The following is a 12,621-nucleotide window of genomic DNA, read 5'->3' as shown; positions in this document are numbered from 1 at the left end:
TGTCTAATCTTCTAAAATAGCTTTTAATTATCAAAAATTAATATTTGCATGTTAATTCATAATCGACTGTAAGACAAAATCCAGTTGACTGTAAGACAACAATTATTTGTTTGAGGATAAAAAAGATACCCCATGAAACTTCTTTGTTGTTTTGGTCAACTCCCCCATAAAGTTTTTGAAATCTTCTAAAGGCAATAAGCAACTACGTTTTGTGCTTTCAGAAGCCATAAAACTATTTGGTTTGGAAAAAAAATAAAAAATTTCATGCTTATAAAACCCGAACATATTTACTTTTGGAGAAAACAGCTTAATTTGAGTAAAAAGCTATTTTCTAAAATAATTAATCAAATCTAAACATAACCCTAATTGTTGTTTCAAACTATGTGTACAACATATATGAACCGAAATCAACAAAGGCCGGCAACCTCGCCTTTCAGAGTTTCAGATGAGACAGCCTAAGTGACACTTGATAACTTTCCATCCCAGCTGACACTTGAAATAAGCAAAATTTTAAAGGGAAATGGGCTCTCTTTTTTTCTCTCCCTTTTTCTAATTTTATTTCCTTTTTTCTCCTTTTTCTTTCTCTATAACCTCCATTCAGGTGGGGGGAAAAAACACAGATTAAGGTTGCATGAAATTGCATGCGCAACCTCGAAGGAACTACAATTTACATGTCAGGAAAAGGTTAGGCGTATGAACAATTCCCCGTCCAAATAATGAATTACCTAGGGCGGTTGTGATTTGTGAATCTCTTCATTGATAAGTTTCGCAATTAGGATACGGTCAGCCGCTGGCTTATTGTCACTAAGAATGCTGTACAGTAAGTTCAATTCTTCTCCATTGACCTTTTTGAATAGGCTCCTCAGTACTTCAACAGCTCCAACGGGTATGTGCTGATTCATGTGAATCCCTTGACCATTTCCACCATTTACATTGGTGTGGCAAGCTTGTGAAATCTGCCCTTGAGGACGGGAATAGGGACGGGAGTCCCAATATTCATTACATACTCGACTACAATCAAGTGCCTCAATAGCCTGGTAAAGAAAGCGGAAACATGATGAGACCTTGAATTGAATCTATGCTCGGAAAGAAAATCAAGAACAATACAAATACTAACAATTTATATGAAAAATCATTATTTCATTAAAAAGAAAATTAGTATTTGTTTAGAATCCGGATGTAAAACAAAGTGACAAGATTGAACATGATCTTCATGTTGTTTAACTTCACCAAGGAAGCTGAAATATTAAAAAGAAAAAATTGAGGATAGAGTAGACTAGACACACGCCCAAAATCCCACATACTTAAAGAGACTAGATAAGGGCATGTTTGGTTTTTGTGTTTCCCGTCATCATTTTCAATAAATAAATAAAAGGGTTAAAAAATGCTTTGTTGCATTTTAATGCAAATGTTTATCATTGTTTCCCTGACACCGATGTTAACTTAAAAGGGAATAATTTGATCCCAAATTGCTGTTACATCAAGAAGTGGAATAGAAGTTCATTTCAGCCCATGTCATACACTAATGGAGCCCTATGGAAGTTAAATAGTAGAATTAATTTTGATTGGTAAAATTACCTGCACTATTGCTGGTGAAGAAAACCCAAACATTTCAAAGCCATCAAGGCTGCCAGGAGGCTGTAAAGGAGGAAGACCCTTTCTTCCCATCTTATGGTGCTTTGTGATCTCTTGATTCACTCTCTCTCTCACAAGTTCCCAGCATCTTGCAGCTGACATATGAATGAAGACCTCGCTTGAACAATTTTCCAGGGAAACCTGAAGGGAAAAACAAGATTATAGTTATTCCAATTCCAGCCAATTGAATTACAGCAGTCCACTTCAAAGCCCAAAGTATTTCTCAACTAAAAGCATCCAATACCTAAAAAATCTTAAAACCTCAATTTTGATCCGACCAAATAAGGAAGTTACTCAACAGATTAAACACATGACTGCTCCTAATGAGGATTACACCAGACCAAGACAGCCTGTTTTCATTTTCTCCAAGACTCCATTTTTTTAAAATTAGATGTTAGAATAGCCCATTGTGAAAGGGCTTATAAAAAGAGGACAATAGATTCTCTACAACAATAGATCTTAAAGTGAATAACTTCTGAAAAACAAAAATTTGCCTAAAACCTACAGTAGAGTATTGCAGTGCAAAGCGGAGGAGCCCAGGAATCTTCCACCGAACATTTTCCCATACAATGAGGGGCAAAACTCAGTAAAATATTAGCAACAAAAGGATTTAAATTCCAAGTATATCAACAAATTTACATCAGAAATATGCAAGACCTTCCCACACATAATAACAAGAAATACATAATAATATGAGGCTAATTGCATGACAAAAATATGCGATTGAAAATAAGGTGAAAGTACCATAAATAGAGGCCAACCACGTCCAGCATCAAGAATTTCTGAAATATAGTAACACATGCTAGATGGATCTAAGACATTTATGTATCTAACACGGCTTCTAAATCCTGCATCAATTAATTTAATTTGCATAAATACACAGCATATATTCAATTAAACACTGTCATAGAAGCTGTAATCCATAATAGACCGAGTATACAACTATACATACCCTTTGGAAATATAGCCTGACTACTGCACCATGACTTTCCAGAAAGCACCACTCCAAATTCTAATGGTTCAACATTGCAGTTGATACGCCGAACAACCTTTGCAATGCGAGGACCTTTCTGGCGGTAATTGTTTGGACTGCAAGAAAGGTTCCCATTAAGGGCTTTTGCATTATCTGCTACATTAGGAGCACATCCTCCAAACTTTTCATGACTATCCTCATTCCTAGCCTTGATAGTTCCAGAATGTTGTGGGTTCAGAGGACAAATGTCTAAACTTTCCAAGCAATGATCATTGGTCTCCACTGTTGAAGAAGCTGGAGTGTTTCTAGCTGATTCCGCACTGGTAAGACCTATACGACAAGAAAGATCTACTGGGGTAGAAGCTAGAACTGGTCCCCTGTGTTCATGACATTCTTGTTTCACATGCAAAAGCTGAGTTGAATCAGAACTCATATTTTCATGGGCCAATGTAATAGCACCCTTGTCTTGGTTGTTACATGAGTTTGCTTTATCTCTAGAACCTGCAAGCATAGAAGAAAATTCCTTCTTTCTATTTGAATCTGACAACTTCTTTTCATCATCTTCATCATCACTAAGAAGTATAATATTGTTATTATGCCTGTAAAGTGAATTTTTCTCACCTCCATGTTGAGAGAGGGGCAGAGATAAAGCATATGATGAATCCTCTTGAGACAGTTGACAACTAGAGGTTCTTAGCTTTGATCTGCAAATAACGGGTTCTTCTTTGACACAGATCTTATGCGTAGCCATCTCACATGTAGGTTTTGAGCTTTTTAATGTCAACTCCTTAATGGAACTCAAAGATGAAGTAGCTTCAGTTGATTTCCTCTGTTGAAAATAACTCTGATCTTTGCTATTTACTGAATTTGCTTGATTCTCTATTGGTACATCAATCAATTGAGAATCGTCAATAAATTTATTTGATGGATGCAAAGCCATCTCTTTATGCACAGTAGCCCTGGAAGAATGAGACAAATTGGATGAATGCAATTTCAATTCCTTTAGTATTGTTTCCTTGTCTGCTGAGACATAAGCAGAGAGTGCCAGCCCAAGATCTGATTTTGCCCATCTGTATATTGCACTTAATTTTCCTTCCAAGGCCTCAACAAGAATACTTAGTTCGCTAATATCATAACGGAAGAGGAAAAATCTGGAATCCCAAGAGCATGAACAAAAGTGCTTTGCATGATCCAAGCAAGCATATCTATCAGGGGAACAGCGACAACCAGCTGCAGATAGGTGTAAATCAAAAAAGCAAATGTTGCATTCCCTTTCATTTGTAGCATCAAAACTACTCTCCATTTTTAATGACTGTGAAGAACTGCAGAAAAATTCCCTTCTTGCTCGCTCCATCTCAACACGTGTCTAGAGAGGAAAACATAACAAAAACATGAAGAGAGATTAAAATTAAAATTCAATAAAAGGAATTAGTGATGAATCTTCATAGAATTTGGATTTACAAAGCAAATTCACATATCTTTGTTCCGCATGCAATCTTGATTAATACTTGAAGCTTCTATTTTTCTTAGCAGGGTGGGGGTGGAGGGTCACTTATTAATCAGAAGGATCAATTTCAATTACTTTGAAATAGTAATTGACACATAATATTGCTCTCCCCCAAGTTTTATATTAAAATGAGATCCTCAAATATTCAGCAAATAGAATAAAATCTCCATAGTTTAGTTACAATATTGGGGAATTAGAATCTGTTGCCATGATTAAGTTAGGCGTCATCCAGTAAACGAAAGGATCACTTTGATATTAGCCAGGGATTTGTTACATCCAATGAAAGACAAGCAAAAATAATAAGGGACAATGACCGACACAGGCCGTGGCCTCTAAATAACCAGTAAAAAGTGCATGCCGACCAGCATCACATAGTTTTCATATGGACATGATGATATAGGAAAGAAATGATACCACAAATTAGTTCAGCTTCAGATACAATAAAATATTCAAGAGGCCTAAAGAAAAGAAAAACAAAATCTCAAAGGATATACACTAGGTGTCCAAATAATTCCCTTCATTCCAGGTCCATTCCTTATTAGTGCCTAGTGAACATTTTGCAATAAAATCCTGATTCCTGAATATATTGCAAGTTATAAATTAAATTTCTTTAAAAACAATTACTTCTAGAGATATAAACCATTCTTTGGCCTCCACCTAGCAACTTCAGCTTTTAGAAGACATGATCTTTTAAATGGTACCAAAACCTCTATGACAATTGACAAAATGGCTAGAAGTTTGATTCTTTCCACCTCCATATTTACAATAAAGTTGAATATTAGCACAAGCTAAACAGCCAGCATTATCCAGACTTCAAGCCAAAAGGGCTGTTGCATGAAAGGAATATTGGAGAGTAAAGAAAAAATATTCTCCCCAAGAGCTTAAGCATTTAGAAGAGTAGTCCTTGACAACTGTAGATGGTAAGCCCTCACTTGAAGGCTTAAGTTCTTATGATATGATAGTTACTCCTCCATAACATAAGGGCAACTCTAACCAAGTGGTCAGGAGACTCAGGACTGAATCCTTGGTGACCCCATTTTTCTAAATTAAAGTTGAATTTTAGTATAATGAAAGCAGGCCAGTGCATTGTTTACATGTTGAGCCTAAGGGCTCTTGAGTAAAGGGATGAGCCTTCACCTAATAACCAAAAGTTTCAGGATAACTGGTCAATGAGGAATAGGAATCATAAAATTTATGCCTTCTCCTTTTGTGTTTATTCTACTTTTGCTGAAAAACCCTTGTTCACCTATATGTAAATATCTCCATAGTTCCAACAATAAACCTTCATCAAAGAATTTCTAAATTCAATCTAACTCTAACTCTCATTAATTAACTAATATAATACAGAAGACAAGGTGACATAGCACAACAGGATGAACTGACTGAAAATATCCAAAAGCACTCAATTCATCACCATTAAATTCAATAATAGGGTGGAAATTCCTAAACTAGATAATATGCCTTATATGGTGGCTCAGACAAAACTATCTAACCTGCAACTCCCTTATAATGTCATGTTATAAAGTAACAACACCACTAGCAAAACCATATCCCACTAGGTGAGATCAGTTATATAAATCACAAAACGCCATTGAACTTAGTCAATGTCATAAATTCAAAATCATAACTATTATGCCTTCGCACTGCATTATATGGAGAAGCAGACTTTACCTTGAGTGCTTTTGCCAAAAGGCCATCCTTTCCACAGACATCCTTCCATCGTAGATTATCTGAGGTATTCTTCTTTAGCAAATTAAGCTCCCATTGGGCTCGTACTGCTTCCCTTGCAGCCCCAAGTAACAGCTTATCATGAGATATAGAAGTCTTGCGCCCCTGCTCCTGGTATAGCGCTATTGCAATATGCCCATGGGGCAACCAGTCAACAGGAGCAACATTAACAGCCTCAGCACAGTTGAAACCACAATTGAATCCAGAGTGGTAGGCTCGAGGAAATGTCAGAACAAAGTCCCCAGGGTTTTGAACACACCTATAAACTGGTACTCCTTTAGACCTCAGGATAGAAGGAGAAAGCTGAGTGACCTGCAACCAAAAGTTAAAAAATTCATACATTGGATAATACATGTCCAAATAAATAAACATGATCACCCAACATAAACATTTTATCTGTGCTCAACAATAAAAATATGGACAGGTAGATGAATGAAGAGAGGTAAAATATGGAAGATGGAACTTCACCCCTCACAATGAGAATGCAAAAATAATTTAATTTTGTTTGTTACCACTCTCTACTAGACAAAACAAACAGGATGATCAAATCTGATTTGTGCAGTGGTATAAAAACTTTTACTCACCAACTTATGAAGCAAGTCAGGTTGTTCTTCAAAAAGTTCTGGTAAATGCTTTCTCATGGCCTCTTCTAATTTGCAGGCATCCTTTCCAGGGACACCATACCACAATTTTGGAGCTCCCCAATGCATGTAATTTAATGAATATAAATGGTGATCTTCCACATGCTGCACCCACAATTAAACCATAAAGAAAAATATAAAGAAGTTATAACTTATAACAACTAAAGATACAAGCTAAGCACTCACTCTCACACATAAACACATGCTCACAGAGAACTTCAACAAACTGCCACTCAACACACAACAAATAGTTTTGAGGTTGTGGTCTACCAAACAAATCAAGGCAAAAAGATGTCAACTATACCAGTACACAAATAAACACCTTTAAATCCCCTTCCCCCACCTCCTCCCCCTCGAACAGCATGTTAAACAAACACCTGAAGCCTAAAATTGAATTGGATCAAATCAAGACCCTAAAAGCACACACAAAAACACCCTGTCTCTGCCGCTTACTGCTTCGGTTCTCTTACCCACTGCTCACCCACTCATTCCCTTCAGATATCAACACCCAAAATCCCATTCTGGTCTATGCTTGGCTGTGATCTGCAACCTAGGACTTGTTTTGTCCTGCTACTGTGTGATGCTGCTGCCATTCTTTGCTCTGCTCTCTCTCTTGATTCTGTCTATGGTTGCTACTAGTTTTAAGAAATATGTATGAGCCTATGGTTTTTATTTTTACGTTTTTAAAAAGTTTTAAAAGTTTTTTCTCTTATTTATGAATTTGTGTGTGTGCGCATACATATATATTAAGAATTTTGTAGGATCTTACGAGTCGTTTTATGATCCTACGATTTACGATCCTTGACCTCCTTTCCAATCCTATGTAAAATCTCAATTTTGACTACCTTGATCCATATAATCGTAATGGTAATAAACAAAAATTGTGTGAAGAATTCATGAAATTCATGCAAGAAAATTATGGAAATCTGTAGTCCTTACCCAACAAAAGGAGGAAAAGCACATTCCTATATACAACCATGGCACTAGAACGCCAGATATATCACTGCTTTCATAGGAGAGCAGAGATCCAGGTAGCCTTGCAAAGTTATTTAAATTCCAGCCAGATGTTATGTACTGTTCTTGTGAAGCACAACCAACTTGACAAGACTTATTGGGGAAACCACTCCCAAAAACCCCAGTTTCCAGATCAGCTCCATAAAGCACCTGGATGTACAAAGAAAATGACATGTAAGCGAAGCAGCATGTACAAAGGGCAATGAAAAGGCAATGTTTTCATGAAGTAGCAAAGTATTGAGATTATATGGAAACTTGGAAAGTGACCTCAATTTCTTCAGTAGGACTCTCAACCATCCGCCAATATTCACCTTCAATTTTTTCCACAGAAGGCTCTGTGGTATCATTTAAAATTGTTGTATTCACACCCAAATGAGCTACACTCTCATTTTTTCTGAAGTATTTTCCCTTAAAATCATTTGCATATTTCTGAAATGTTTCCAAGGTAAATTCTGGACCAGGTTCAAACCCAAACCTTTCAGTTTCACAAAATCCAGCACTAGGTCCCATTCTAGTGCCATTATCCACCCCCATTCTTGTGCATCTTCTCCTTTTCCTCTTCATATTACTTTGAATCCTTGACATCTTTCTCCCTGAATCACGATTCTGAAGTTTGTCAATCCTCTGAACACGTGTAGCAAATTTAGAACCCTCCCATATGCTTTTTTCCTTGAGAGGACAAGGGGGTTTCCAGGAAGATGGCGGAACAATGCGACAAATTCCATATGGTTCAGCCCTCGTGCGAATGCTTGATATATATTTTAAAGTATCTTGAAACTCCTGGAAAAATATTATGGACAAGTCAAAGACCTGATTCAACAATAAAACTAATTTATAGAAGCAAACAGATCAGTGGCAGGAACAGAAGTGAATTCAAATGTGCCACAAGAACTGCACAAGACCTCTTCAGTAGGATAGAAAACAGGAGCATCCTCAAGATTTGGCCTACAAGCATCTTCTGGTCGCCATCTAGCAACAACCTGTCAAAGACTTCAATTGTCAATTACTAATTATGCAAGAAGAATTCCCAATAACAGCTATTTTAACTTTTATGATAAAGCAACCTCTACAATATATGGAAAAATTACCCATTCAAGTCCAATGTTCTTATTACAATAATCAGTACCAACTACTTCTGTTTAAACAATCAATAAGGGAACATCTTAATTCATAAAACTTGGTAATGCAAATGTCATTATTACTATATCAGCATCCTACTGCATTTGTACTTTTCTCTTTTTTCATAACAAGTTCTTCATTTTTCAAAATAAAAAACATGATTATTAATGTATTCTATATTAACATAATAACAATAGAAAAAGAAATAACAATAACAGAGGAGAAAGTGGATATGAAACATCAGAGTTGATTCATTAATAATGAAGCCAATAATAATTCCGACAGAAGTAAAGCATGTAAACTTTATAAATAGACCTTTTGACAATTACTGCAATCTGGACATCCACGGATGACACCCTTAGGAAGACAAGATCTTGAGACAAAATTCTGCATTGACATTATATGTAAGACACTAACCAGAATTCTGTATGCTCTTGTATTTAGGAAAATTCATGCAAAACATTAAGAATCAAGACATCCAAAACAAAAATTTAACAAACACAAGACTGACTTGATCAAGCCGCTCACGGTCAGAGTCGTCATCAGAACTGTTCTCATATTGTCCATAGTTAATCCAGGGTCTTCGTCGTAGGGATCTAGGAACCTTTGCAGTATCATGAACTTGAACATCATTTTCCACCTTAGTTGATTGTGATTCAGAAGCACTTGTTGAGGCTGAACAACTGGTCATATTTTTATCATTTTGGTTTTCATTGTCTTCTACCCTCTTCAGTGAGAAAGATGTATATGACTCAAAACCTGGTGGAACTGATGGAAAATCATCATTATCTTCTTTAACACATATTCTCATAAGCTCTGTCCCCATCATAACGTCATGCAAAAGGCAACAGGTATAATGCCTCTGACTTGTCTTCCCTACACAAGTTAAGAAGTCAGCATATAATCTACACTGACAAGACAGACACAAAAAAGCATCTAATCTAGGTTTTAATAAACTTACTTGGATAGGAAGTATACTTATGAAGTGAAAGATGTTGAGTTTGTTGGTTCTCTGAACTTCCACTGCATATTAAAGCTAGAAATCACATCAATAGAAGCTAATTCAATGTTGCTGTAACTTCACAAATTGCCGGAGAGTATCAATCTGAAATATGTCACAATAAACACAGAGAGAGACAGCTCAGATAGGTATCTTTGATATTCATACTTCTTTTTTCAATTTAGATAAAATTGCTATCCAGTATCCATACTCTTGCCAGACTAAGATTATAACTATTTCAGTAAGGCTATTGGCATTCGTCCAACACAATGGCAGATCTGATAGCAAAGGCATATTGAAATTTCAACATGTTATTGTTTAATCAAATAGGACTAATTGACAAATGAAAGACCAAGATTAATGTAGGAGAATACATCATCTAAATGCACGTGATGACCAACATTCTTTGTCCCTTTCCCATTTATCTCTCTTTAAATATTTCTCTTCCCCCTGTCTCAGGACTAAATCCCTAGTTCATTACATTTTAACAGCCAGATCATGGGATAAAAAATTAAAAGAATTCAGCAATCACTGAAACCCAAAGATAACCTAAAAGATCCAGTAGAATTTGTAGAAAGGATCTTCATAAACTGTAGTTACCATTATCTGCATGTGCCTAACAATATAGATGCATAGAGCAAAGCAAACATCATTATAAACTCACTACAATAATATTATTTAGAATTGATAAGCCGAGAAAAAAAGGAAAAAACATAAATAAATATTAAATAAATATTAATAAAAAATAAGTCAATTTTACTATAATCAAACAATTTTGCAGTGATTAGTTACAATCATAACAAGGAAAAAAAAATCATACCCTATCAGGAGATAACTAAAGGAAATCGTGGAGGAATTGCGATTTTCTATTGTAAGGTTGGATACACGGAAAAATTGGGTTAATACAGTGGAATATCGGTCAAAAATAAAAGAAAATTTCAAAGTCCTATCGATGGCCGGTGGTAAGAAGGATGAGCGTGAAGAATTGAAGACAAAATGATAGCTCTACAAACCCTAACAAGATGGAGGAAGAAGACGATTGAGGAAGCAACATAGACAAATCTGAATCCTCTTCATTAATGTCTATACTAGATGATATTTTTTTTTCCTTTTGGGTTTTTTTTTTTTTTGGTCAATTCTTGTGGGATTGAAACTTACAACAGTGCAATGTCAAGTATTTGAGCCCAAGGATACTTTCGGCTTTTCACTCTTTCCGGCATCGGCTTCACGTCAAGCTCTAGCCAAATCCTTATAATAACTAACATTTGTACAATTTTTTTTTAATTGTAATTTTAAACATATAAATACATATATTAATATGATAAGAAATATTTAAAATTCGATTATAATTTTTATATATTATTATTTCATTGTATATTTTTTAATCCAACATTTATAATAATATTCTTCGTTAAGTAACTAAATAATTTTACATAATTTAATCAATAATTTAAAATTTATAATAGATTAGAAACATTTGAAAGTAAATGCCTGATAACAATTTTAAGTGAAAAAAATATAAAATATTAAAAAATCATCATTTAATTATTTAGAGTAATATTTATATAATAATAATGTGACTAATTAAGTGGAATTTATTTAGAGTAATATTTAAAAAATTGAATATATATATATATATATATTGTTTTAAATATAATATTTAACATTAACATAATATTAAATTATTATAAATATTTTTTATATACACACACCTGAAAATATTGATTTTTTAAAAAATAATATAATATATTTATATTTTAATATAGTTTGTAAATAATTAAATATAAATATCAATAAAAAATCTAAATATGTATCAATATTAATCTAGTTAACTTCTAATAGTCAGAAATTACTATTTTTAATTATTTTATTAATAAAATTATTCACTTAATAGAACAATTGAACCTTTATTAAAAGTTTAAAACTTAAATAAAATTTATTTCATTATAAACACCTCTCTAGAAAAAAGGATCGATATTCATGGAGGAAGAAATAAAAATAAATAATAGAAACAGTAGAAATAATAACGACATATAACAACAAACAAAGTATTATAATTAGAATATAGAATAGAAATAAGAAACCTCAAATTTGTCAAAATATTGTAGACTTTTGTAAATTTATACAGTTTTTGTGAGAAAGATTGAAGATAGAAAACTTAGAGTATGTTTATTTTTTATTTTGAAAAGGGTTTTTAGTTTTTAAAAATAAAATATAGTTACTATATTTTATTTTTAAAAACTAAAAACCCTTTTCAAAATAGAAAACAAACATGCTCTTAAACTTCAAATATTTTTTATTATAAATAATTTTATTTAATTCTTCTAAATATCATAAAGTTTTATTTAATTTATTATTTCAAAATATCAAATAAAAAATGCATAACACTTATAAAAATCAAGAGACTTGTAATATTTACCGAGATTAAATAACAAATTTTTTAATATTTAGAAGAGATGGATAAAAAAATCACAAGAAAATTATTTTAGAAAAATATATTGTACAGATTTATTTTAAAAAATAAACGTGAAAGACTAGTTTAGTTATAACAAAATGAGACAACCCAACAAACTCAGGCCAAGCTTCCACGACAACAAAATGTAAAACTATCTACTTTAATTTGTTTTTTTTTTTTTCCCTCAACCTGTTAAAAATCGTCAAAACTAATCATTAGTTAACCTAAATAGGTCAAATAACTTATATTACCAGTTTTAGGTTAATTAAAAAATATTATAATTTTGTAAAAGACAAAATCTTAATGTAGCCTAATTTATAATATTTGATCTTTAATATTTTATAAAGCACCAAAAATTGATTATGTTCAAATTAGTAACATTGATGATCCTCTGTGGTGAGTGAAATAATATTATCATTTAAGAAATTATAGGATAGAATATTAATTTTAATTTAAAGGGACAGTTTTAAAATTATTATAATTAATATTTTTATTATTATTTTCAATAAATAATTATTATTTTCAAACTTTTAAAATCTATCCAAACCA

General features: G+C 33.3%; 1 protein-coding gene across 3 annotated transcripts; it reads right to left on the bottom strand.

Moving 5' to 3' along the window:
- Positions 1-267: 267 nt before the first annotated feature.
- Positions 268-10,741, bottom strand: LOC113872044 (putative lysine-specific demethylase JMJ16). Of its 3 annotated transcripts, XM_027509243.1 has the most exons (14): positions 10,438-10,741; positions 9,579-9,722; positions 9,129-9,493; positions 8,933-9,004; positions 8,401-8,478; positions 7,766-8,278; positions 7,424-7,648; positions 6,428-6,589; positions 5,787-6,155; positions 3,230-3,974; positions 2,588-3,109; positions 2,380-2,483; positions 1,579-1,776; positions 268-1,034 (listed from the first exon to the last, which is right to left on the bottom strand). In XM_027509243.1, the coding sequence occupies exons 3-14, from the start codon at positions 9,444-9,446 to the stop codon at positions 726-728; spliced, it is 3,615 nt and encodes a 1,204-aa protein (XP_027365044.1). In that variant the 5' UTR covers positions 9,447-9,493; positions 9,579-9,722; positions 10,438-10,741; the 3' UTR covers positions 268-725. The 3 variants fall into 3 exon arrangements, with proteins under 3 accessions (XP_027365044.1, XP_027365042.1, XP_027365043.1); XM_027509241.1 differs by having other exon boundaries at positions 574-1,034; positions 2,588-3,974; XM_027509242.1 differs by having other exon boundaries at positions 574-1,034; positions 2,588-3,974; positions 10,631-10,681.
- Positions 10,742-12,621: the final 1,880 nt, after the last annotated feature.

This window comes from Abrus precatorius, unplaced genomic scaffold (assembly GCF_003935025.1).
Source record: "Abrus precatorius isolate BTA unplaced genomic scaffold, Abrus_2018 Scaffold7, whole genome shotgun sequence".
Classification (NCBI taxonomy): Eukaryota; Viridiplantae; Streptophyta; class Magnoliopsida; order Fabales; family Fabaceae; genus Abrus; species Abrus precatorius.
The sequence above is the reverse complement of the archived record's forward strand: the minus strand, read 5'-3'. Positions and strand labels throughout refer to the sequence as shown.

Bases quoted from the DNA above. Each gene is read 5' to 3' on its own strand.
- LOC113872044 (XM_027509241.1), bottom strand. From the start codon at position 9,446: ATGATGGGGACAGAGCTTATGAGAATATGTGTTAAAGAAGATAATGAT. The intron at 9,005-9,128 runs GTCAGTCTTGTG...ATGTCAATGCAG, and splicing joins ACCGTGAGCGGCTTGATCAA to AATTTTGTCTCAAGATCTTG. The intron at 7,649-7,765 runs GTCACTTTCCAA...TTGTACATCCAG, and splicing joins GTCCTACTGAAGAAATTGAG to GTGCTTTATGGAGCTGATCT.